The sequence below is a fragment of the Octopus bimaculoides genome, chromosome 9, assembly GCF_046866305.1.
Source record: "Octopus bimaculoides isolate indiv1 chromosome 9, ASM4686630v1, whole genome shotgun sequence".
Lineage (NCBI taxonomy): Eukaryota > Metazoa > Mollusca > Cephalopoda > Octopoda > Octopodidae > Octopus > Octopus bimaculoides.
Genome location: NC_142936.1, coordinates 17,272,785 through 17,300,654, shown reverse-complemented (window position 1 = coordinate 17,300,654; position 27,870 = coordinate 17,272,785). Strand labels below are relative to the sequence as shown.

Sequence of the window (27,870 nt, the reverse complement as noted above, 5' to 3'; positions counted from 1 at the left end):
TTCTTTTATTCTTTTACTTGTTTCAGTCATTTGCTGTAGCACCACCTTTAGTTGAGAAAATTGACTCCAGGACTTATTCTTTGTAAGCCTAGTACTTATTCTATCAGTCTCTTTTGCCAAACCGCTAAGTTACGGGGACATAAACACACCAGCATCGGTTGTCAAACGATGTTGGGGAGACAAACACAGACACACAATCATATACACACACACACACACACATATATATATGACGGGCTTCTTTCAGTTTCCGTCTACCAAATCCACTCACAAGGCTTTGGTCGACCCAAGGCTATAGTAGAAGACACTTGCCCAAGGTGCCACTCAGTGGGACTGAACCTGGAACCATGTGGTTGGTAAGCAAGCCGCTTACCACACAGCCACTCCTGCACCTATAGTTCACTTCTGATCACACTTCCACATTGACATTGGTTGGACAGGACTTTTTGAAACAGTTTTAACACCAGATGCCTTTCCTGATGCCCACCTCATTTAGTCACCTCTTACCATATGCAAGAATACAATGTTCTTATTCCAAAAACCTAAGACACACAACAGTTAGGCAAACTCACAAGTGCTGTAAACTTTGCAGAGTCACATTTCATTAAAAAGCAGAACACTGCCTTGAACAGCAGGAATTTCAACCATGTTTCGTGGTCTGCTACCACAACAGCTCCTTTATAGGATCCAGTTAGCTCAAGACATCATCAGGAGAAACCACATCCGGTTTCGGCCCCTACTCCTCTCCCATATTGACGTGGCGGGCCCCCCCCCCTTTCGGAGGTGTCTTCAGCTCTGGTGTTGTGTGCATGTCTTCTTTCTTCTATTCCCTGGCCTCTTTGATGCAGCATCAATGAGTGTCAGCGTCCGACTGACTGTCTTGTCAAATTTCCCTTTAAATACCTGCTGCTAGGCTCCAGTAGGCTGCCCCAGTGGGCTGCCCCAGCAAGTTGTCACATGACACTGTCTAAATTTCCTGCTGCTAGGGTCCAGTAGGCAGCCCCAGCAAGTTGTCACGTGATACTGTCTAAACTTTAACTGACAATGGAAATGTGGAACTACATAATTAATATCCCAGAAGAGTAAAGACTCATAATGCTATATATCCAGTCACAAAGTACCGAGCAGAACAAGGATAAGCCTGATGAAGGGTTATAAACCTGAAAGCACTTAGATTTAATGGTTAAACAACAGGTTTTAAACCAGCAACAAGTTTTAACAGCTATTTTTAATGTTCACTTTTTTGCTGTTTTCTAATGATATTTTATCATTTTGATTTTAATCACACACAACTACATCAAAGTACACACTGTGACAAATACTGACGGGAATGTAATATACACAGAACTGTAACATACATTAGGATGAATTAGTGTCAAAGACAGAATGAGATATATTACAAGAGGTATCATGAACAGTATGATTTGTATTTGAGGGAGTGTAACATATATACACTGTGACATACACAGCATGACATGTACTAGAGGAAATTTCATAGAGAGTGGGCCTTGTATAAGAGAAGTCACAGATAATGCAAAATATATTATTTTCCACGTATACTGTGACATATACTGGGGGCATGTCATAAACAATGTGCAACTGATATCGGCAGTGTGGCATACAGTATGGAGAGTGTAACCAGACACTGTGACATATAGTAGAGAGTGTATCATAGACAATATAACAGACATTAGAAGAAGTTTAACTTAAAAAATAATGTAACATATGTTAAAGAGTGTGTTAGAAGTATTTATGTCATGAAGAGTGTCGTAGACAAAGTGACATAATTGAGAAGTGTCATAGACTGTATGATTTGTATTAGAGGTAATGTTATAGTATGACATATATTAGTGAGAGCTTAACTTACCAGGAAACAATGACGGATGAGGACTTCCTCAAAATAGTCAAACGTTTTATCAATTCTAACAAAGGTGTTTTCTGAAAAGGATAAAATAGATTTTGGATGAAGTGCAATGTCTTAACATATTAAAATGATTTGTTGCTATGAAATTAAATAGTAAATGACATTGTATTGTTTAACTCAAAATTTAATAATTGGTTGTTCTAGTTTAAATTATATAAAATAAGCATTTTTGGTTAAATTGTATTGTTTAGATTAGACTTTACATGCTGGATGTGTTTCACTAAATGTTATTAGTGAAATTATACTTAGTTTAAATGTTAAATGTTGGCAGTTTTGTTTTATGTCGACCAAATAAACGTGGTTAGAAAAATTGTATTGTTTGACTTAAAATATAAATATTAAGTGTTGGGGGTTGTTTTTTTTTCTAAATTAGACCTAGACCAGATAGGCTGATCTCACCTTTGAAGAAATTTTAAAATCCTGTTTTCACCTGACATTTGTAACCATTCCCCACAATCAACTTATTTTAAAACTCACATCATTAGGAAATCCTATTTCAAAAGAAAAAAAATGCTTAACACCTTTGCTAATATATTTTTTATTGAAATATACCAATATGTGTAAGTCAATTAAATTCTGAAACAATCATTAATCTAGATTGATTTCATGAAAACATTTATTTAATGATAGTTATCTTTCATTTATTGATAGCTGGAATTTTTGTCTCAAAAGTACTCTAATTACAAGTAAAAGTAAAATTTTAAATATAAAGTTACTTTAATTTTATATCAATATCACCATTTTAAATTGTTAACCAACATTATATAACATTACATTATATCATATTATACTAGATTATGTGTCTTATATCATCAAATTAGAATGACTATTCAACCAAAAACTGATTGTTTGTATCAATTAAATAAACATTATACTGAAGGTGCATAGCCTAATGGTTTGGGTGTTGCAATCACAATTGCTAGATCACAGTTTCAATTCCTGGACTGAGTGGTGCATTCTGCCCTTAAACTAAAACACTTCATTTCACATTGCTCTGCAATCATTTCAACACCTGACATGTGACACACTTATGTACCTGTACAGGCAATGGGTATTTGATAGAGGGAATGAGCTTATGTACAGCAAATCAAATACATTTAATCACTATAAGCAAATCATTTGTGCAGGTTGTTCAGTAAACACTGAACACTCATGCGTTGTCTTTGACCGGAGAGTCCATCACACTGAAAATTTAATTTTTATTAAGGTACTTAACCTCAATAGTTGTTGGTTTCAAACTAATGCAACACAGTTGTTGTTGGCACTCCGTTGCTTACAACGTCGAGGGTTCCACTTGATCCAATCAACGGAACAGCCTGCTCGTGAAATTAACGTACAAGTGGCTGAGCACTCCACAGACACGTGTGCCCTTAACGTAGTTCTCGGGGATATTCAGTGTGACACAGTGTGACAAGGCTGACCCTTTGAATTACAGGCACAACAGAAACAGGAAGTAAGAGTGAGAGAAAGTTGTGGTGGAAGAGTACAGCAGGGTTCGCCACCATCCCCTGTCCGAGTCTCGTGGAGCTTTAGGTGTTTTCACTCAATAAACACTCACAACGACCGGTCTGGGAATCGAAACAGCGACCCTATGACTGCGAGTCCGCTGCCCTAACCACTGGGCCATTGCGCCTCCACAGCAACACAGTATAACAAACATAAGACATGGTGTTTAGTATACAACTGATTACTATGTTAATATACATGGTCAAGCATTGTGGCATAATTTTCCATCTGACAGATGTCATTCACACGATATGCTATTGCTACACGTTGTTACCTTGTAAAAAAAAAACTAGTAACAATTCTAGGAAACAGTTTTGTAAAAAGATGTTTGCAGTTCATTTTAAGGAGAAATGCAGCACCTGAACCACCACTTACCAGAAATCCAAACCATGACCTAATGTTTATAGATTGCAAGTTGACTCTCTGAAACAATTTCTTTAAGTGTGGGTTATAAGCCATCTAATATGGGACATACAGTATTCTGTACTATGTTGATATAGTGTCCTGTATTGTGTACACATAGTCCAATACTGTACAAATAAGCATCCTATTGTTATGTTAACTAATACTGCTGCAGGCAACTGATTTTGATACTGCCCTACAGTCTATACATAATATTCTAAACTAATGAGATTGCACAATGGCCCAGTGGTTAGGGCAGCAGACTCACAGTCAGAGGATCATGGTTTCAATTCCCAGACTGGGCATTGTGAGTGTTTATTGAGTGAAAACACCTAAGCTCCACGAGGCTCTGACAGGGCGTGGTGGCGACCCCTGTTGCACTCCTTCGCTCCAACTTTCTCTCACTCTTTCTTCTTGTTTCTTGAGTAACACTGCAATGGACTGGCGTCCTGTCCAGCTAGTGGGGAACACATACACCATAGAAACCGGGAATCTGGGCTCATGAACCTGGCTAGACTTTGAAATGGCACATAAATAAATAAAAAATAATGAGATTGCCTAGACATATTGACAAATTGTGAGTTCAATAACTGTGTAGTCTATGTAGGAAAATACCTCAGGCAAATATCTAATTATCAAAGCTATTATGCAGTTGATTTATGATGATCATCTACTCAGAAGGTAGCAACATGATATTAGAGCTTATACATGAAAACAGTGAAGAGTAAAATTGCCAGATTATGTACTATGGATTATATAATATGGTGTCAGATAAAACCGAAACATATCTGTAATGTAGGGACTCTGCATGTGTTGTGTGCATGTGCACACACATGCACATGTGTGTGTTACTCCCTAACATATTTGTAATACTGGATCCGGTGACCCCTAATATACTTGTGGTACTGAGACTGTGTGTGATGGTCCCTAATATATTCTCTAGTACTGGAACTATGTATGTGGCATCCCTAACATGACTTTGATACAAAAACTATCTCTTTACTCTTTTACTTGTTTCAGTCTTTTGACTGTGGCCATGCTGGAGCACCGCCTTTAGTCGAGCAAATCGAACCCAGGACTTATTCTTTAGAAGCCTAGTACTTATTCTATCGGTCTCTTTTGCCGAACTGCTAAGTTACGGGGACATAAACACACCAGCATCGGTTGTCAAGCGATGTTGGGGGGGACAAACACAGACACACAAACACACATACATATATATATATATATATATATACACACATATATATATATATATATATATACATATATACGATGGGCTTCTTTCAGTTTCTGTCTACCAAATCCACTCACAACGCCTTGGTCGGCCCGAGGCTATAGTAGAAGACACTTGCCCAAGATGCCACGCAGTGGGACTGAACCCGGGACCATGTGGTTGGTAAGCACGCTACTTACCACACAGCCATTCCTACGCCTATCGTTAACTATAATTGACCAACTTTGTTATATATTAATATCCAATAGAATCTCTGTCTAGAAATAGTTGATAACAGCATCAAAACCAAAATGACTAAAAGACATAAAGAGATAAAATAAAATAAAATACTTACCCACACAGAATTCATGAACATTTTTCACAATTGAAAAATAAGCAGACAACTGTTTAGTTGAGAATTCTTTATCCCTTGCATATTGCACAGTATATACATACAGGTGAAGCAGAATCTCTTCTTGGAGATCCTCCACATAATTAGTGAGATTGAAAATTTCAGCAAGAATACTAAAGATCAACAAAAAGAATTGAAAGAGAAAGTATTAAAAATGTGTTTTTTTTAATGTTTTATGTATTTGCTTTGCAAGATTGAAACAGATATTGTTATATCTAAGGATGATAATCTTTTCCCATATTTTTTTATCTTCTATTTCATCATCATCATCATCGTTTAACGTCCGCTTTCCATGCTAGCATGGGTTGGACAATTTGACAGGGACTGGCGAACCAGATAGCCGCACCAGGCTCCAATCTGATCTGGCAGAGTTTCTACAGCTGGATGCCCTTCCTAATACCAACCACTCCAAGAGTGTAGTAGGTGCTTTTATGTGCCACCAGCACGAGGGCCAGTCTGGTGGTACTGGCAACAGCCATGCGCAAATGGTGCCAGTACCACCAGACTGGCCCTCGTGCTGGTGGCATGTAAAAGCATCCACTACACTCTTGGAGTGGTTGGCGTTAGGAAGGGCATCCAGCTGTAGAAACTCTGCCAGATCAGATTGGAGCTTGTATTATTATTATTTTCAGTTTATTTGCCTGTTAAATTTCTTTTGTCATATTCTGCAACATCTTCAATGACTCTCTGTGCCATGTGTCCCCTCTTACTCTGTCTATTCAATTTCATCCTTAGGAGTTGCTTAAGAGATCACAGAATGTGTGACAAAAGACCTTTGACAGACATATAAGTTAAAAATAATAATACTAAAGTTAAAGTGAAGATCAAATAAATAGTGTGTGTGTTTAATTGGCAAAAGATGACCATCCCCAAGTACAACAGTATTAAAAATATTAAAAGAAATTCAATACCTCTAATTTTATTGCTAAAACTGTTTTGATCTTTCTGGTAGGGTATGTTTACCAGTTACCTAATTCCAGGGTGTGGAGGCGCAATGGCCCAGTGGTTGGGGCAGTGGTCTCGCAGTCATAGGATCGCGGTTTCGATTCCCACACCAGGCGTTGTTAGTGTTTATTGAGCGAAAACACCTAAAGCTCCACGAGGCTCCGGCAGGGGATGGTGGCGAACCCTGCTGTACTCTTCCACCACAACTTTCTCTCACTCTTACTTCCTGTTTCTGTTGTGCCTGTAATTCAAAAGGTCAGCCTTGTCACACTGTGTCACGCTGAATATCCCTGAGAACTACATTAAGGGTACATGTGTCTGTGGAGTGCTCAGCCACTTGCACGTTAATTTCACGAGCAAGCTGTTCCGTTGATCGGATCAACTGGAACCCTAGATGTCGTTAGCGACTGAGTACCAACAACAACAATCCCAGGGTACACATACAACCTAAGAATTTTAAGGGAGGAGGAACAGTGACAAGAACATTTTTGAGTACATTTTATGGCAATTATATAAAATGTAAACAATGTATAAAAGTATTTTATAGACTCAGTTTTGTTCTTTTCCTGCATCAGCCTTCATGAAACTGACATGTTCTATTTCTATTTCTGAATATCCTATCTATTTTTTTTTTTGTTTGTTTGTTTCTGATCTTCAGATGCTGGGGCTCACTGAGGAAATAACAAGGGATGGGAGATGTGGCAATTTGCTGTACTTGATAAGACATGTGAAGCTAAGTAAAATTGCTGTCTTCCACACATACAGGCTTGTCCTTTCAGGTACTGGTGCCACACATGCTGGTGTTGCATGAACATACCTGTGCCAGTGGCACATGAAAAGCACCCAGCACATTCTGTTAAGTGGTTAGCATGAGGAAGGGCATCCAGTCATAGAAACCATGCCACAACACACAGTTGGAGTCTGGACAGCTCTCTACTAGCCAGCTCCATTTCAAACAGTCCAACCCATGCCAGTATAGAGAGCAGACGTTGGACTGTTTGACATGGAGCTGGACAGCAAGAAGCTGTCCAGATTCCAACTGTGTGTTGTGGCATGGTTTCTATGACTGGATGCCCTTCTTCATGCCGACCACTTAACAGAGTGTGCTGGGTGCTTTTTACATGCCACTGGCACAGGTATGTTCATGCAACACCAGCATGGATGTGTTAATACAGCACTTAAATATTTTATAGATCTCAATTTAAAGTTGCGTACCAATACCAGTGATTAATTATTTCTGATGAGGCTTACTAGACTGGTACCATATTTTATTGGACCTGGAGGAATTAAAGGCAAAGTTGACAATTTAACTGCTTCCTTTATCAAATGATGAACCTTCAGAAACGACAGTATGATGAAATGTAATTTTTAAGATAAATACTTACTCTCTCACATCATTCAGCGTTGGAGCATCTATAAGTGCTTGTGACTGTTCAACATTCAAGTCATTCCTGTGGTTATTTCAACATAAACAACAAAAGATAAAAATATATATACTATTCAACAAATCCCAAAACATTCCATTTATATGCAGAATTTTTTTCTATACTAGCAAATTCTTTTTTCTAAAATATTATTTAAATAAATTGCAACAGTAAAGATTTCTTTCTCTAAATATAGCAATAAATGCATATATATTTCTTCAGTGTAATAGTATCTAAATGGAGTTAACTATTTGATACTGCATGATTAAAGATAATTATTAACTGGTCAGAATAGGGTTTTGTAGCGTTCATTCATTTATCAAAAAAATATTGGTTTCAAATTTTGGCACAAGGCCAGCAATTCCAAGGGAATAGGTAAGTTGGTTACATTGTCCCATGCTCAGCTGGTACTTATTTTATTGACTCCGAAAGGATGAAAGGCAAAGTTAACTTTGATGGAATTTGAACTCAGAATGTTCGGAGATGGACAAATTGCTGCTATGCATTTTGTCCAGTATGCTAATGATTCTGTGTTGTATAGCAAAACTGTACACCCTGCCCGGTAAAAAGTGGTAGCAATCAGCCATTATAAATAGACCAGTAGCCAGTCGACAGAAGAAGGTTGGAAGTACGCATAGACTGTGTTGATAGTCATATCTGTTCTGATATAGTAATTATACTGTGATACTGAGTGGATGTTATATCGATCTAACCTTTTGAGGATAATAACACTGTAGGCCGTGCAGTGGCAGATAGAACCATTCTATCAATGACTTTCGAATATAACAATATCTGTCAGAGCGAAAACCGTTGTTAAAAGACAGATGCAATCAGTGGCAAAAGACCACTTTACAACAGTGGCGACGAGGAAAAATAAATTTACGTGGAGTGAAAAAAAACATTCACACAGAGAGTTTAAACTAATTCATGTGGAAAATTAAATACCTCAACAAAAAAGAAACAAAAATCTTGTTGTGCAAACTTTTGAAAATCATAAAATATGGAAGACTTGTTAGCTGGGATAGTTGAGTTGCAAAAACAGCAACAACAAAAACTCAAGGAACAATGAGAACAACAACAAGGATTGCAGCAGCAAATGTTACACTTAATGAAATCGATAACCAATCTGGAGAATTTGTTTTCCCCTAACCATGTAGCAAATTCCATAAGAGAATTCAAATATGGTCACAGGTCAGGAGTAACCTTCAAGGCTTACTTTCAAAGATCTCAACAAATCTTTGTAAAGGAATGTCAGGATATGAAAATGTGTCTAGTTTTAAGAAAACTAGGAACAGCAGTATAGCAACTTCATATTGCCAAAAAAGCGTCCGACATAAATTTCACTGACACAGTTGACATTTTGAGCAAATTGTTTAGTGAAAAGAGGTCACTGTTTTATACGAAATAGAAATGTTTAAACACAGAAAAAAGTGAAAATGAAGACTTCACTGCTTACACAGGCAGAGTCAACAAAGAATGTGAGATTTAGGCTAGATATGCTTACTTCAGATTCTTTCAAGTGTTTGATTTTTGCATAAGGAATGAAAGATAGAAGGAATGCAGAAATCCAAACGAAAATTCTATCAAAACTGGAAATGAACCAGGATTTGACTTTGTCGGAAGAATGTGACTGGATATTAGAATTAAGGCATGACATGGAAGAAATTCAATGGAAAGAGTGTTTCCACATAAGACCAATGCAAAAAAGTTGGAAAACAAATAAAGTGTTGCTGGAAAAACAGAAAAAGTATCGGGATGTAGACCCATGTATGACATGTGGTGAGATGCACCTGCAAAAAGTACGTCCGTATAAAAAAGCAAATTGTTTTCTCTGCGGGTTTACAGGACATAAGATTGTACTACAAAACTAGAATGATAGAAAAATAGAAGAAACAAGAAAAAATAAATAGTTTGTCAGCAGAAAAAGTTGTAACTATAACAAACAGAAAATTCTTGAATGTGAAAATTGAAAATACTACTGTCAGAATGCAATTAGACATGGGAAGTGATATGATCATAAATAAGAAAACATGGGAACAAATGGATAAACTAAAATTATGTAGTTCAAACAAAGTAGCGCACAGTGTTATGGGAAGAAAATTATATTTCACAGGCAAAAGCGTTTGTTATATAATGTTTAAAGGTCGAACCAAAAAAAGTGAATGTTTATGTGTTGAAAAAATCCCTGAATTTATTTGGCACCGAATGTATGGAGAAACTTAATTTATGGGATACATCCATAAGCGCTTGGTGCAATAGCATAAACGGAGTAGTCAAACGAGGTCGATGAACTGAAACAAAAAAAGTGATAAGGAACATCGTGCGTGAACAACCAGTAACTTTGGAAGAAATAAAAAGAAACGCAAGAAATGACAAATTTATTAATGAGACAAAATAGAAGACTGTGGTCAACAAAAGGAAATAAAGTGAGATGTGAGAGTGCACTCTATATGTGATGGTGTACTAATGTATGCTCAGAGGGTGGTCATACCACAGACATTACAGAAGAGAATGCTGAAAGAGTTTCACGTGGGACACCCAGGCATCTCGAGAATGAAAGCGTTGATGTGAAGTTTTGTATACTGGCCAAGCATGGACATGAAAGTTTAAAACCTGGTGGACAGCTACACAACATGGCCTGAGGTCACGTAGTGTAAACGACCAACCTCATATACGGTAATAAACTTCTTATGCAAGCTGTTTGCAAGATTTGGTATACCAGATATTATTGTCTCTGATAATGGAACAGAGTTTGTATCGTGTGAGTTTAAAAGATTCTGCAAGATGTTCATGTTAGAACATAAAGCAATAGTACTATATCACCCTAGATCGAATGGAAGAGCCGAACAATTTGCGGACATTTTTAAGAGAGCTTTAAAGAAAGCTTATAAGGAAGCCACAGATGAGGTCGTGAGCCAACAATTCTGAAGGGTATACAGGGTAGCTCCAAATCTAAATGTGCCAAAAGGAAGTTCACCAGCAATTAATGTTTGCCAGAAATGTAAAGTCAGTATTCGATAAACTGTTACCAGTGAAGAAAAAACACATCCTAGTAAAAATTCTTTAGATTAGGCGATAAAGTACATGTAAGTACGTTCAAAAATGGTAAGAAATACTGGGAAAAAGGAGAAATTGTAACATACATAGGAAGATTGATGTATGATGTAAGAAGTAGAAATGGAATGGAAAGGAGACAGAAATCAGCTTAAGGAAAGGGTTATTAAAAAGGAACCAACAAGAGTTGAAATACTGATGGATTGGCAATATGACACTTTTCAGGTTCCAACACCATTACAAGTCAAAATCACACATGCAAGGAAAAAAGACACTGAATTTCTAAAAGTAGACCCTAAGAAGAAAAGATAGTGAGTATATATATATAAAGAAGGTAGGATGAATAAAAGAAACTGATTGTTAAATAAAATAATTAAATTGGGAGATGTTGTATAGTGAAACTGTACACTCCACTACCTGGTAAAAAGTGGTGGTCGCCAGCCATTATAAATAGACAAGTAGCCAGTCGACGGGAGAAGGTTTGACGGTCAAAAGTACATGTAGACTGTATTGATAGTCGTGTCTGTGCTGATATAGTAATTAATTATACGATGATATTGAGTGAGCGTTATATTGATCCAACCTTTTGAGGACAATAACACTGTACGACTGGGGTGAGTGGGGGGTCGTACAGTGCCAGATAGAACTATTCTATCGACGACTTCAGAATATAACAATATCTGTCAGAGTGACAACCATCGTCAAAAGACAGATACAACAGTGGCAAAAGACCACTTTACACCATTCAGCAAGCACATTTATCAAAGAATATTAACTGAATTTATATTTCTCATATATGTTACAACTGCTTGATGTCAGCTAGCTTTTGTTTATCCCAGGTTAGCTCTGAATCAAGCAAAACTATGATCAAAAAACACTCCAACTATGACCACCTCATTTTTTTTTTTTTTTTCAGATAACATATTACATAATCCAGCATGTATTTATATGCTTCTGGGATGTTGGTATTGTTGTAGTGTTCTAATGTTGTAGTATATTTAGATGTTTCTTGGCGTTGCAATTGCCTTGTATATTGTTTTATATTGATATGTCAATGGTTTGTTTAAATACATGTGGGATATTGTTGTATTTGTGTGTATTGATGCTATAGTAATGTTCTGCTGTGTTAGCTTCTTTAGCTGAGAATAAAAGTTAGAGTGCTGCTTGCTGAGTTGCAATAGATACAAAATACTTCAATTAGATGTAGTTAACAATAAACTTACCAAACAACAACTCTGCCAGTGAAAGAAGATAGCTAGAGAAAATGAAGCAGTTAATGTATAGCTAATTAATTCAAGATTTAAGCACAGTTAAACATTACTTCTTTTTAATTATTTAGTCAGTGTATGAGTTATCTAAATATTACAAGACTAATTATTACATGATTCAAGCAAAGTTACGAAATAATCTTTCAAAATCATTTAGACAGAAAAGGATGTATAGCACCAGTGTATACTGTTGACTGTCTCTGGTTGATACAGACTTAAATTTCTGCATTTTTATAAGAAAAATGCTGACAAAGGAAGAGTTCCAAAGGGATGTACTTATGAGGCAACAGGATTAGCTGAAAATATTTAGGGCAATTAGATACACTATACAGATGATCACAGAAGGAAATAGGTGGGCACACCAGTTGGGTTAAGGGACATAAAAAAACCTCTGTGACCAACTTTTATGTTAGAGATAAGCATAAGGCAACACACACCCTCCAAGTGGCTAGAAAGAAATGACGCAAGAGCTATTTCAGTATGGGTGGTAGATAGAGATGGAGGAAACAACCCATCTATGGATTATTAGCTATAGTCTGCAGGGGTAACAGTCTTCCTTAATCTGTCAGATGGCTTAATATGATGATAGCGTTTATATATGTGTTTATAGACAGTCAACCTATAGAATTCACAGTATCTACAGTCACATGACTCACAAAGCCTCGAACAAGGTTTACTATAATCATCAAGAATCAAAACACACCATTCATAATATCAATACTCCAAAATTAATATATCTATCATCATCATCATCATCATTATCATTTAACGTCCATTTTCAATGCTGGCATGGGTTGGATGGTCTGACAGGAGCAGGCCAGCTGAAGAGCTGCCCAGGCTCCATGTCAGTTTTGGCATGGTTTCCAAGGCTGGATGTCCTTCCTAATGTCAACCCCTTTACAAAGTGTACTGTGTGCTTTTACACAACACCAGTAAGGGTGCGTTCATATGGCACCAGTACAGGTGCTTTTTACATGGCACCAGCACCTGTGAGCCTGCAAGATTAGGAATGCTCAGCTAGAGAGGGATGCAGGAGACAAGTGTGCATGCAAGGACAACCACACTTTTATTTAGCTTGACATGTCTTTTCAAGCACAGCAAACTGCCAGGTATCTTGATCCCTTGTCATCCCCTTTGTGAGTCGCATCTGCAGATCCTTTCTCACCACTTTGTCCCAAGTCTTCCTGGGTCTACCCCTTCCACATGTTCCTTCCACAATTAGAGATTGGCACCTCTTGATGTAACTGTCTTCATTCCTACAGATTACATGGTCATACCAGCACAGTCTCCTTTCTTGCACACTACATCTGATGCCTCAAATACCAGTTTTTCTCTCAAATGACTTACACTGTCATATATCCACACTGACATTACCCATCCAGCAGAGCATACTGGCTTCGTTTCTTCCAAGCCAATATATTAATATTCTAATCAACAGACATTCTAATAGAGTTAGCAACTAAAAAGATAAAACAGCTGTTAAACTGAGAGATGTTCACTGAAATGGAGATAATGATAATTAGTAAGCTAGTCATTTCAATTGACCATAATATATTACTGGTACTCAATTTATTCAACGTGGTAGGATATGAACCAAATTTGATACGACTGTATTTGAGCTTAGAACATTTTACATTTGCATAATACCACACATACCAACATGGAAAAGAAACGAACATCAAAGCAAATGAAGATATTGAACCATATGCCCTTCCTTGTCCATTGTTTCCTTATAGGCATCAGTGAGAGCTGCCTCCAGTTGCTTTGGTAATGTACAAGCAGATCATTTCTTTCCTTTTCATGGTTGTATAGCAGCTTCAGATACAAAACACCTCTTTTCTCATATAGTCCAGTCATGTGGTCTTTCTTTCATCTAACTAATGTTCCATAGCAAGAGTTTGTCTGTTGCAAATTTTTTTGCAAAACACAAAACTGCAATTTCACTCAAATTTCTGTTGGTACTTTCATTTGACAAAGGTTTTCTTTCTCTCTTTCTCTCTCTCTCCCTATCTCCCTCGCTCGCTCTCTGTCTGTCTGCTCCTCTCTCTCTCTCCATCTCCCTCGTTCACTCTCAGTCTGTCTCTCTCTTTTTCTCTCTCTCTCTACCCCACGCTTGCTCTTTGTCTCTCTCTCTCTCTCTTTCCCTCTCTCTCTATCTCTCTGGTGTTTTTCTTGTTGTTTTTGGTAAATATGTCATTAGCACTACCCTTGACTACTATTTTCTATAGAATTGTTCATATTTTGTTCCCTACAAGGTTCATGTATTATGCTTCAAAATGTTTTTTTTTTTTGTATGCCTGTTTTGTCACTAAATTCCAAAGAAATACAGTCACCTTCAATAGTCCTTGATTTGATGGGCATTAATGATCACCATATTTTAAATGTGTGCAAACACAAAAAAAAACGCAAAACAAAAACAGGAAAAGAAAAGAAAATTTATCTAACAACAAACCTTTTCTTTTCCTGTTAACTTTGTTTTAATAAACTTCCAAAATAAATCTTTATTTTCTTCCTATATGAAAACAACTCCCAAAAATTATTCTTGTGCAGTTAAACTTCTTCATATCATACCAAGAAGAAGAATATTAAACTATGTCTGAACACATGAACATATAATAATAATCATCATTTTTAAAAAAACATTAAAAAAAACAAAAAAAAACATCATACAAACATATCTATGGCTTGGATCGACTTTGAGAAGGCATATGATATGATGCTTCGTTCTTGGCTCGTTGAATGCCTGCAGATATTTGGTGTTGCTGACATCACAAATTTTCAGATGCATAGCATGAAAGAGTGAAAAACCTTATTTGTATTCAAGTAATGTATTCCTTGGAGAAGTTCAAAGGGGAATCTTCCAAGGTGACTCATTTTCTCCATTACAATTTGTAATTTCACTAATACCCGTAACAATGACACTTAGGAAGGTTAAGATGGGTTACCAATGAACCATATTCTGTATATGGATGCCCTGAAATTGTTTCGGAAATCTGAAAGACAGATAGATTCCTTAACCAAAACAGTCAAGAAGTGTGGTAGGGACATCGGTATGGAATTTGGGATTACCAAATGCTCAATACTTAATATGAAAAGAGGGAAGAAAGCATCTGGCAGAGGATTGTGGTTACCATCAGGAGAGACCATGGGTGGGCCTGACAGTAGTGGGTACAGATATTTAGGGATTTTGGAGCCGGATAACATTCTACACAGAGAAATGAAAGTGAAGGTCAGTGAGGCGTATCAAAACAGGTAAAGATGGTGTTGAAATCCAACCTGAATGCCAAAAATTTGATTACCACAATGAATATCTGGGCAGTTGCGGTGGTCAGATATAGTGCGTCCATCCTCAAATGGACTAAGGAGGAAATATCAACACTGGATAGAAGGACGAGAAAGTTGATGACACTGCATGGGGCGCTACACCCTAAAGCAAACGTAAATAGACTGTATATGAAAAGAAAGAATGGTGGCAGAGGACTAATTAGTATAGACCATTGTATAAAGAGTGAAAGGAGAACACTTGCCAAGTATTTGATAAATAGTGATGAAGATCTGCTGCAATACGCCGCGAAAGATATGGGTGTAAATGCAGATGAAATGATGGGCAAAGAAGAGTTTAACCAAAGAGCTGAGGGGAAGAGAAAAGAAGACTTTCATGAAATGAGAATGCATGGACAGTTTGAAAGGAATAGACAGGATGTTAAGGATAATACAGCATCATGAGCATGGCTTGAGCGAGGTGATTTGAAGCATACCACCGAAAGCCTGATCATTGCTGTACAAGATCAGGCTCTTGCTACCAATTCAGTGAAGTATAACTTCTATAAAACCTCTGACACCCAGAAATGCAGACTGTGGAAAGAGTGTGGAAAATGTGACCCAATCGGTAAATGGATGTGAGAGCCTTGCACGAAAAGAATACAAGAGCCGCCACGATAAAGTGTGTGTGTATCTTCACTGGCTCTTATGCTATAAATATCAATATGAAGTAACAGAGAACTAGTATGAGCATGTACCAAGTAAAGTTATGCAGGAGGATGGAAAAGTAACGGTATTCTGGGAATATGATTTTCGGACAGATCGTGTAATCGAACACCGTTGTCCGGATATTGTCATATTGAATAAGAGAGACAAATAGTGTCAGATCATTGATGTAGCTATACCAAATGACAAGACTGTTGTGAGTAAAGAGGTTGAAAAAAATCACCAGGTACTCCGAATTGAAAGGGGAAATGGCAAGACTAAGGAATGCGAGAGGGTAATGTAAAAGTGATACCAGTGGTGATCAGAGCGATGGGCTCAATCTCATTGAAACTTCAAAACTTCTTAAGGCAGATGGAAATCCCATGCAATATTGATGTCTTGCAAAAAGCAGCCTTATTGGACACAGCGCACATCTTAAGGGATTAAGTATTATCTGTCTGATATCCTTGTTGTGATTTGACAGATGACTAAAGACTCCAGTGCATTTTTACTTACACTGTGTTACGAAGGAATAATAATAATAATAATAATATGCATTACCAGGCAGTGGCTTTCATGGCTCTCGGGTAGTCATGATGGGTATACTGGGCTTCGTATATTTTACCCCAGTCTCACTTTGATGGCATGCACTGCTCTCTCAAGAAGGAGGAGGAGAAGAAGAAGAAGAAGAAGATACAGTGCTAAGCACTGGCTCTCATGGCTTTTGATATTAATTGATTGGAAATGTTATCATGGATATTGTTTTGCCTTGGTATAAAAAGATGGGCTACAGCAAATATTCTGCTCAGTACCACAGATTTGCTTGTCAGTTACTTGACCGTAATCAGTTGAGCATGGCCTTTGTAGCTGACGATATGTGCATCTCTGATCATGAGCAGAAGTAGTGGTGGAGCATCATAGCCATGTGTTGAGAGAAATTCTTTGGGGCTTGAATAATTCACCTCTGGAAACATGGGTGTTTTGTTCAACATCCTTAAATTCTAACTGGGCCCCACCTGCAAGGTCATGCGCTATTTACCTTGATGCAAAATCACCATGACATGCACATATGGTTGTGATGCATGTGCCTGGTGTACCCTTATCAGGTGGGTATATTGGGTTTCGTATATTTGTACCCTAGTGTCACTTTGATGGCATGCATTGCTCTTTCACTCAATAATAATAATAATAATAATAACCCTTTCTACTATGGGTACAAGGTCTGAAATTACATCAACACCTTTGTTCATCCGGTATTTATTTTATTGCCCTTGAAAGGATGACAGGCAAAGTCAGGTTTGGCAGAATTTGAACTCAGAATAGAAAGATGGAAAAAATGACACTAAGCATTTTGTCCAGCATGCTAAGACTAGAGGAGATCTTATGACCAAATAAATAGTGGAGAACGAAGTACTGAAGATGAGAAACCTATTGCAGAAGAAGTTAGAAAGTTCTGGAGTAATATTAAGAATAAACCAGCCAATCATAATGGAGATGCAGTATGGTTAAAGAAAGTGAGGGAAGAAGTAGTGAGTGAGAAGTAGCCAGATCTAAGACTAACTAGTGCATTAATGAGTAAAATGCCAAATCGGAAAGGCCCAGGACCAGATTTAGTTCAAGAGTACTACATAAAGAAATTTAGGAGTTTACATGGAAGGCTGAGGGAACAACTTCAAGACTGCCTTAATTGAGGAATAATACCAGATTGGATGACTAGAGGGAGGACAATACTCATCATGAAAGATAAGAGCAAAGGTAATACAGCTAGCAACTATAGACCAATCCCTTGCTTAGCATTAGTGTGGAAGCGGTTAACAGGAATGCTTTCAAAAAGCATTTACGAGCACCTTGACAACCAGAATTTACTGCTAGAAGAATAGAAAGGTTGCAGGAAGAAGGCTAGAGGAACGCATGATCTACTATACATAGACAAAGCAGTTCTAAATGAAATAAAAGCTAGAAAGAAAAATCTAACAACAGCATGGATAGATTATAGGAAAGCCTATGACATGATTCCACATTCATAGATAAGTGAATGTTTGAGTATATTCAGTATAGCAGACAACATAAAATAATTAATTAGCTGTAGCATGAAGAAATGGAAAGTATATCTCTACTCAGATGACACACTCTTAGGGAAAGTTAATATCAAAAGAGGAATTTTCCAGGGGAACTCGTTGTCCCCTTTAATAATTGTCTTATGTTTGTTCCCTCTCAGTTTAGTATTAAGGAAGGCAAAGGCAGGGTGTCAGTTCAGAAATAGTCATGGAAAAAATAACCATTTGCTCTACATGAATGATCTGAAGCTTTTTAATAAGAATGAAAAAGAGATAAATTCCTTAATACAGACTGTAAGACTCTTCAGCAAAGATATAGGCATGGAATTTGGCATAGATAAGTGTGCAATACTAGTCATGCGAAGGGGACAGGTATCAACAGATGGCCAGACATTAAAATCATTGAAAGGAGGAGAGAGTTATAAGTATCTAGGAGTATTAGAATCTGACAGAGTACTAACTCCAGAAATGAAAACGAAAATTGAGAAGGAGTGCATCAGGAGGGTGAAGAAGCTAATGAAGTCAAAGCTAAATGGTTCGAATCTAATGAAGGCTGTAAATACTTGGGCAATATCATTACTTAGATACTCAGCAGCTTTTGTATATTGGGCGAAAACTGGATTAGCAAAGCTAGACAGAAGAACTAGGAAGGAATTCAATATGGAGGACTCTATCCAAGGGCAGGAGTAGAAAGATTACCTACAATACATTAAAAGTGAACTTGAATCTTGCTGGCTTGCTTGCTTGCAGTGTTACCCAGCAAAACTGGTGCATAATGCGAAAATACTATGAATTTGGAATCCCCTGAAACGTGAGTACGAACGGAATAAAAAAAGTTTCGCTTAAATCGGACAAGTGTTTGTTGAGATATTAGGGGTTTTCGGGGTATAAATACCCAAAACAGTGCATAATGGGAAAATATTCCGAAACTAACTTAACCATGGAAGGGAAGAAACTCTTACCTTTCGATTAGACACTGACTTGACCACGAAAAAATACAATCTGGTTTTTACAGTAAATGTTTCTATTTTCGCTTTTGTTATAAACAATATTTTAATCATTAAGAAATATTTTTAAGTGAATGTGATTTCAAAAATGTAAGTTGTTTGTACAGTAAGTATTATATTTTAGCTTTTAAACAGACAATATTTTAATGTTCCTTTTTTTATTTTCAAGTGAATACCATTACAATAATTAGAGGGGGACATACTTTCAAAATATTTTAAAGTCAAAATGACCCGTTTGTAACCTCGGTGTGAAATAATTGTTTTCCATAGGTTTTTTCGAGTGCATTCAACGTATCTCACCTCCAAAGACTTGGCTGCTATTTCTAGTATGTCCTTCTACCACGTAACAGCTATGTGCGATAAAGAACACAAAATACCTGTTACATGGTAGCAGGGCGTGCAAGAAATAACAGCCAAATCTTTCCTTTTCTGGGGAAAGGAGCCGTTTACGCGTGATTTCGATGTCACATTCGCTGTGACATCGAAGTTTAGGGACAATGGAAATCAGGAGAGGCATTTTCCAAGGGGATTGTCTGTCCCCACTGATCTTTGTACTGTGTATGATACCATTAACACTGATTCTGGGTATGTATTCAAAGGCCGCCCAGAAAAAGTCAACCACTTTTTATTTATGGATGACCTCAAACTTTGTAGTAAAGATGAATAGCAGTTAGTTCACTCGTTGATACAGTGTATATTTTCAGTGCTGATATCAGAATGGAGTTCGGACTGAAAAAGTATGGTGTGTTAGTCTTGAAGAGAGGCAAAATCAAATGTATGAACGGGCTAGCGATACCGTCGGGGGAGGGGTGTTATGAAGTAGATAGAAAAGATAGGCTATAAGTACTGTTGGATATTGGAAATGGATAAATTAATGTAGAAAAAATGACAGAAAAATTTAAGGTAGAGTACTTGCGCCGGATGAGACTGATTCTTAAGCCGAAATTAAACGGACGGAATAAGATTGAAGCTATCAACGCCTGGGAGGTTTCACTACTTAGATATGGAGCAGGGGTAATTGCATGGACAGTAGACGAACTAAACAGCTTAGACAGAAAGACTAGGAAGTTGCTAACTAGATATGGGATAGTCCACCCAAAAAGTGACATGACAGACTGTATGTACCAAGAAAAAGAGGGGGAAGAGGACTGATTGGATGCGAACACAGCATTAGAGCAGAAGAAAACAACATAGGATGGTATGTAAAAAATGCCACAGGACCGCTATTATTAGAAGTGTAGGATGGAAGATTGCAAAGATAAAGCACTGCACAAGTACTTGAGAATGAATGAAACTGAAAATAGTTGGATAAAGAAAAGAATACATGATGAATCTCATAGGGATGTTGAAGATAAGACAGACAGAGAAAAAAGATGGCTATGGATGACTAAAAGTGATTTAAAACCTGAGGCTCTAATCTGTGATGCTCAAAAGCAAGCATTAAGAACCAATTACATCAAATACAGAATAGGCAATACATAATAAAGTGATAAGTGCAGAATTTGTGGACAAAATGGTGAAGCCGTATGGCATATTACCAGTCAATGTACGCCACTAGCTCAGAAAAAATATAAGAGACATCGTGACAACATAGCAAGGATTGTCCAATGGACACTTTGCAACAAGTATGGACTTCACAGAGTAAAAAAGTGATACGAACATAAACTCGAAGGCATCATCGAAAATGATAATGCAAAGATCCTATGGGATTTTATGATTCAGTGCTACCATAAAATAGAGAATAGGAAACCAGACATAGTGTTAATTGAGAAAGAAAGAAAACGATGCTGGACCATAGATATAGCATGCCCAGCTGACAACAAGGTATGCGATAAGGAAGAAAGAAAAGTCGATAGATATCACAGGTTAGCTTGAGAGGTTAAGCAGTTGTGGTTGCTGAAATAGGTGGTAGTAGTACCAATAACTGTCGGATTCCTGGGAACGGTGAGTAAAAATCTTGAGAAGCCCATGGAACAAATAGGGGCTACAATAAGGGTGGAGCACTTGCAGAAAACAGTACTGCTTGGAACCGCTCGAAAAATAAGGGGTGTTACCTTAGTTCACTGGTAGTGAACAGCTGGCACCATAGTACATCTCGAGAGTTAGAAGCTGTGCAAAGACAATAATAATAATAATAATAATAATAATAATAATAATAATAATAATAATAATAATAATAATAATAATAATATTTGAAGCGCCTCAAACTTCTCTTGAAATCAAAACTTAACTCCAGGAAATTTGTGATTGCCATCAACATATGGCCTATTGCTGTAGTCCGCTATAGTGCACCCATCCTGAAATAGACACGAGCTGAGATTAACCAACTCGATCGCACTACCCGAAAGACAAGGACAATGCATGGTGCCCTCTACCTTAAGGCGAACGTACACAGGCTCTACATGAAGAGGTGTAACGGTAAATGTGAGCTGATTAGCGTACGGTAGTGCATCAACAGTGACAGAAGAAACGTGACAGAATATTTGGTAAACAGCAAACAAGACTTGCTACAGTAGGCTGCTAATGCAGAACGATTTACCAAAAATGGACTTGAGAGTGCTAATGAATTCCAATCACGAATAGCCAACGAGAAAGAAGAAACTCTACTCCGCGTGGAATTACATAGTCAGTTCGACTGTGAAACTAACAGCTTAAATGACCAGGAAGCATCATGGAGGTGACTCAGCAACGGTGACCTAGAAAGGAAGACTGAAAGCCTAACCATCGTTGCCCAGGATCCATCATTGAATACCAACTCAGTGAAAAAGGATACATACCACAGAAGTGCAACGAACCTCTGCAGAATGTGTGGGAAAAAGGTCGAAAGAGTGACTCACACTGCTAGTGCTTGTGAAAGTCTTGTGCAGAAAGAGTACAAGCGCAGACACGACAAGGTAGCCCAAAACCTTCACTGGTTACTATGCCTGAAATATGGATACGATGTAATGGGTGCTTGGTACCAACATACACCGGAAAAGGTAACGGGCGAAAAGGGGAAGGCAAAATTCCTCTGGAACTTTAACTTCGAGACAGACAAGGTGTTAGAGCACCGAAGGCCGGATATAGTAACCTTTAGGAGGGACAAACGTGCGTGCCTAATATTCGACATGGCAGTGCCAGGAGATCAACATATGAAAGAAAGAGAAAATATTGATAAATATGAAGACTTGAGAATTGAGATCACCAAGACGTGATAGCTACGAGAGTCAAATATAAAGGGTATCCCTATTGTCATTGGAGCATTGAGTTTGATACCACCCAACCTGAAGAAACATCTGGAAACTTTAGAAGTACCCTATAATCTAGATGTATTGCAAAAATCGGCATTACTTGGAACTGCACGCATATTGCGTAAAGTATTGCCTGTCTGTGGTCCCTGTTGTGACTTGACAGACAGTACAAATCCCCGGTCGACACATCTTCAGCCAACAACATCACGATATTGGATACTGTGCGACGTCTTAAATAATAATAAAAATATTGAATTAACAATGAAGATTGCTACAACTGACCTAGACACTTACCTGAAAAACTGATGACTAGATACTAAAATTTGTCTTAAAGCATGAAAACAAGAAGACTATGTACTCAGTAACAAATGAAAAAATAGAAAAAAAAGGGAAAAAGTAACAACAAACCTTTTTTATATTTGCAATTTCTGTTTCGCTATCCTCTTCCTGTGTGAAAATAAGCACCGAAAATTATTCTTATACGGTTGAATTTATCTATATTGTACCATGGAGAACAATATTAAAACTATTTCAACACAAACAGTTAATAATAATAATAATAATAATAATAATAATAATAATAATAATAATAATAATACTCGTTGAAAACAATGAAAGACGTAAGAAGCTTCATTCTGTTATGAAGGAGAGCAAAAAATTTTCAAATGAATTTATGCATAATACCCAGGTTGAACAACATGATGGAAGTGCGGCAATTGTAGTTGTAAAGAAGGTAAAAATCAATAGCAAAGCAAAATGCTTTTCAATAATTGAATGATAGGTGGGAACAAAAACCTCTGCATGGCAAATATGTGGCCCGTAGCAAACAAGCTGATGTAGACCAGAAGCACACCCATCAGTGGCTACGGAGCTCAGGGCTAAAGGCTGAGAGTGAAGGCTTTATCTTGGCTGCCCAAGATCAGAGCTTGTTGACCCGGAGCTATTAATCCAATGTAATGAAAAATGATGTAGACCTAAAGCACCGATACTGCAATGATGGGATTGAAACAATGGACCGCCTAATCTCTGGATGTAAGGTTTTAGCACCTGTAGAGTACAAATCAAGACATGAAAGAGTTGGTCAATATCTACATTGGATAATGTGTCGGCATTATAAAATCAAAACTGCTGACAAATGGTAAAAGCATCACCCTGAGATTGTAACTGAGGGAGAAAATGTAACGATTCTTTGGGACTTCCCATTATGTACAGATTGATCCATCAAAGCAAACAAACCAGATATTATTGTGAAAGACCAAAACAATAAAGTCTGTTTATTGATTGACATGAGCATACTCTGTGACCATAATATCTCGGCAAAAGAATTTGATAAACTCAGAAAATATAAAGATTTGTTAATCGAAATCGAAAAGATGTGGCATCTCAAGACGGTTATGATACCAATGATTGTAGAAGCACTTGGAATAATCAAAAAAGGAACTGAAAACTATTTAAGAATGATCCCTGGCTTACCACCCATGCAGTAAGTGCAAAAGATTGTCTTAACTGGTACGTCACACGTACTGAGAAGAGCATTGTCGCTGTGAGTTTTCTTTCTTTTTCCCCCCTTTTATTTTCTTTGTTTACCTTTTTATATTTTATTTTTTCCTTTTTCTCTGTCTTTCTTCCCCTTTTTTCTATCACATGACTTTGTAAATGAACTATCTGGCGTGTTTATTTTAATGGCCTACCAATATATAACAGTGTGTTTCTCTGCCCTAGGTGTCAGGAAGACACTCAGCAAGAAATGGAAACAGAACTGAAAGAAGATGATAATGAAAACAACAATAATAATGGCAATGATAATTGGTGCGTGGGAAACAGTAAGCAAAGATATAGACAAATGGCTGAAGGAGACTGGAATAGAATGCCCGGTAGAGCTACTACAGAAAGTTTCTCACTTAGAGACATCAAGGATTATCACGAGATTAGAATGAACCACCATAAGGCAGATGTAGAACGACTTTACTTGCTAAGAAAAGAGGGTGGCCGTGGACTTTTACAACTTGAATTGACAATGAAGATTGCCACAATTGGCCTAAGCACTTACCTGAAAAACTCTGATGACTGGATTCTAAAACTTGTCTTAAAGCATGAAAACAAGAAAACCGAATACTCAGGAACAAATGAAAAAATAGTTGAAAATCAGAAGGAAAAAAAGGAAAAAAACTAACAACAAACCTTTTCTTTTTCTGTAAATTCTGTTTCGCTTTCTTCTTCCTGTATGAAAATAAGCCCCCAAAATTATTCTTATACAGTTAAGCTTCATATTGTACCAAGGAGAACAACAACAACAACAATAATAACAATATTCTGCTCAATACCACAGATTTGCTTGTCAGTTGTTTGACCTTAATCAGCTGAGCATGTCCCTTAGTGGCTGACGATATGTCTATCTCTCATCATGAACAGAAGTAGTGGGGAAGCATCATAGCCAAGTGTTGAGAGGAATTCTTTGGGGTTTGGGTAATTCACCTTTGGAAACATGGGTGTTTCGTTCAACATCCTTAAACAAACCTTATTCAGGGGCCATTGAGTGGGATAGGCTACTCGACCTAAAGAAAAGTCTAACTGGGCCCCACTTGCAAGGCTATGTGCTGTTTATCTTGATATGAGATCGCCATGTCGCGCACATATGGTTGTGATGCATGTGCCTGGTGTACCCTTATCAGACGGGTAGTCATGATGGGTATACTGGGCTTTATATATTTTACCCATGTGTCACTTTGATGGCATGCACTTCTCTCAGTAATAATAATAATAAACAAAAAAGATGAATGAGAGAGTCCCAAATACTTCAAGAAAAGTATTCGAAAGGTTCTTGAAAGAAAACTGAATGGAGGTAGGGAGGGTGGGAAAGGTTTCATCAGTTGCCAGGATTGTATCGAAACAGAGGAAAACAGCTTAGGGTGGTATATAAAAAATACCGTGGGACCATTGTTGAAACATGTGAAGAAGTCTGGTGTCACTGCAAGAATTCTTCATAGGCGCAGGAGTGGCTGTGTGGTAAGTAGCTTGCTTACCAGCCACATGGTTCTTGGTTCAGTCCCACTGCGTGGCACATTGGGCAAGTGTCTTCTACTATAGCCTCGGTCCGACCAAAGCCTTGTGAGTGCATTTGGTAGACGGAAACTGAAAGAAGCCCGTCGTATATATGTATGTGTGTGTGTGTGTGTGTGTGTGTGTGTGTGTGTGTGTGTGTGTGCGTCTGTGTTTGTCCCCCCAACATCGCTTGACAACCGATGCTGGTGTGTTTACGTCCCCGTAACTTAGCGCTTCGGCAAAAAAGATCGATAGAATAAGTACTAGGCTTCCAAAGAATAAGCCTTGGGGTCGATTTGCTCGACTAAAGGCGGTGCTCCAGCATGGCCGCAGTCAAATGACTGAAACAAGTAAAAGAGTATAGGGTTCTTGAAGCATAACCAGTAAGCAAGCGTCACCTTAGTCTGCTGGCTGTGGACAGCTGACATTTTCCATCATACCCAGCTGAGAGTTTTCATCAAATAATAATATATAAAATAGCTTCCTTCAGATGTACTGCCACAGAAAGACAGGCGTGAAAATGCAAACACGTAGGCTGCAATATCTCTATACCAAAACTGCGAAACTGAGTAAATTTTTTTATTACATATGCAACCATATCTCTACAAATCATCTATACATACGTATGCACATTGCTGTTTCTCGGATTCTCGCTTATACATCAATGATAATTATAAAGTTTATATAGCCCACACACGAATGCGTAAAGGGAAGGACAGCGAGCTGTCCGGGAAGAATATATCAAATCTGAAACCATCACGAAGCAGGAATGAAGAATCCACAAAAACAATGAAAGAAGACCATGTTTTAATATAAGGCATCTCAGTAAGTCAAAAGATTTTTCTTATATGGAGTATATATATATATATATATATGTAGTGCATCTTGCAGGCATGAAGTGGATTCGATCCACCATAGCCAAATTTAAATTAACAGTTCAATCTAGCTTTTCTCACGGTGGAACAATGGGTTTTTTTTCAGTGACAGCAGTTTTACATACGCCAGATGCCTTTAGCTAGGCCGAAATAATGTCTTCACCACTTGACCCTTATAACCTCTTCTACTCCACCAAAAGCTAGAATAGAGATATCACAGTACCACCAGCGAAGCCCATTGTTCTCAACGATATGTTTATCCTTCTGGATTGTTATAAAAGCAAGAACCACAATCAAAAGCCAGTTAGTGACTTGGAGACAACTGAGTTAGTCATTTTGGTGACAACTTTTGAGTTGAGAGAGAGAGCTAACATCAGTTAGTGAACCGACCACTAGAATCATGGAAGCAGGCAGACAAAAGGCCAGAGGGAAAAAGAAAGACAACGTCCCACACTCTCACTAGCTCTAATTCTGTGCTCTTACAACATCATTCTATCTTTCTCTGTAATTGCTACTAAACAATGACGAGAACACAAACACAAACTATGCAAGGAAAATCTATATCTATCTTTACTTCGCATGCTTTACGATTTTATCACCTGCCCGTCGAGGCAAGGTATTGTATAATGTAACCGGTAAAAATAAATATTTCCTTAAAACTTCATGCACTGTTCATCTTTCACATCTTACAACATGCTGTTACAGTAATTAATTCCACCGTTACATACATATATATAAATATATATATATATATATATATATATATATATATATATATATAATAGTTTCTCTCAAATGCACTGCCACAGCAAAACGTGCATGAAAATGTAAACACATGGACTGCAATACCTCTATACCAAAACTGTAAAACTGAGTAAACTTTTAGTCACATATGCATCCATATCTCTACAAATGTTCTATAAGAGGAAAGACTAGAAAAAAAAACTGTTTCAACACATAAACAGTTAATAATAATAATAATAATGATAATAATAATAATAATAATACTCGTTGAAAACCATGAAAGACGTAAGAAGCTTCATTCTGTTATGAAGGAGAGCAAAAAATTTTCAAATGAATTTATGCATAATACCCAGGTTGAACAGCATGATGGAAGTGCGGCAATTGTAGTTGTAAAGAAGGTAAAAATCAATAGCAATATGCTTTTCAATAAGTGAATGATAGGTGGGAACAAAAACCTCTGCATGGCAAATATGTGGCCCGTAGCAAACAAGCTGATGTAGACCAGAAGCACACCCATCAGTGGCTACGGAGCTCAGGGCTAAAGGCAGAGAGTGAAGGCTTTATCTTGGCTGCCCAAGATCAGAGCTTATTGACCCGGAGCTATTAATCCAATGTAATGAAAAATGATGTAGACCTAAAGCACCGATACTGCAATGATGGGATTGAAACAATGGACCACCTAATCTCTGGATGTAAGGTTTTAGCACCTGTAGAGTACAAATCAAGACATGAAAAAGTTGGTCAATATCTACATTGGATAATGTGTCGGCATTATAAAATCAAAACTGCTGACAAATG

The 27,870-nt window shown here is 37.6% G+C and overlaps 1 protein-coding gene across 5 annotated transcripts in view; it reads right to left on the bottom strand.

The window, feature by feature from the left end:
- Positions 1-27,870, bottom strand: part of LOC106868876 (cilia- and flagella-associated protein 119) — a 43,755-nt gene that overhangs the window by 10,131 nt on the left and 5,754 nt on the right. For 3 of the 5 annotated variants that reach the window (XM_052970303.2, XM_089357205.1, XM_089357204.1), the window contains 7 exons: positions 24,593-24,631; positions 22,820-22,858; positions 14,604-14,663; positions 12,107-12,138; positions 7,791-7,856; positions 5,404-5,573; positions 1,868-1,938 (listed from right to left, as the gene is read on the bottom strand). In XM_052970303.2, coding sequence (XP_052826263.1) covers positions 1,868-1,938; positions 5,404-5,573; positions 7,791-7,856; positions 12,107-12,138; positions 14,604-14,663; positions 22,820-22,858; positions 24,593-24,631 — 477 coding nt within the window. The remainder of the gene's footprint in view (positions 1-1,867; positions 1,939-5,403; positions 5,574-7,790; positions 7,857-12,106; positions 12,139-14,603; positions 14,664-22,819; positions 22,859-24,592; positions 24,632-27,870) is intronic. The other 2 variants (XM_052970304.2, XM_089357207.1) reach the window with 1 other exon arrangement.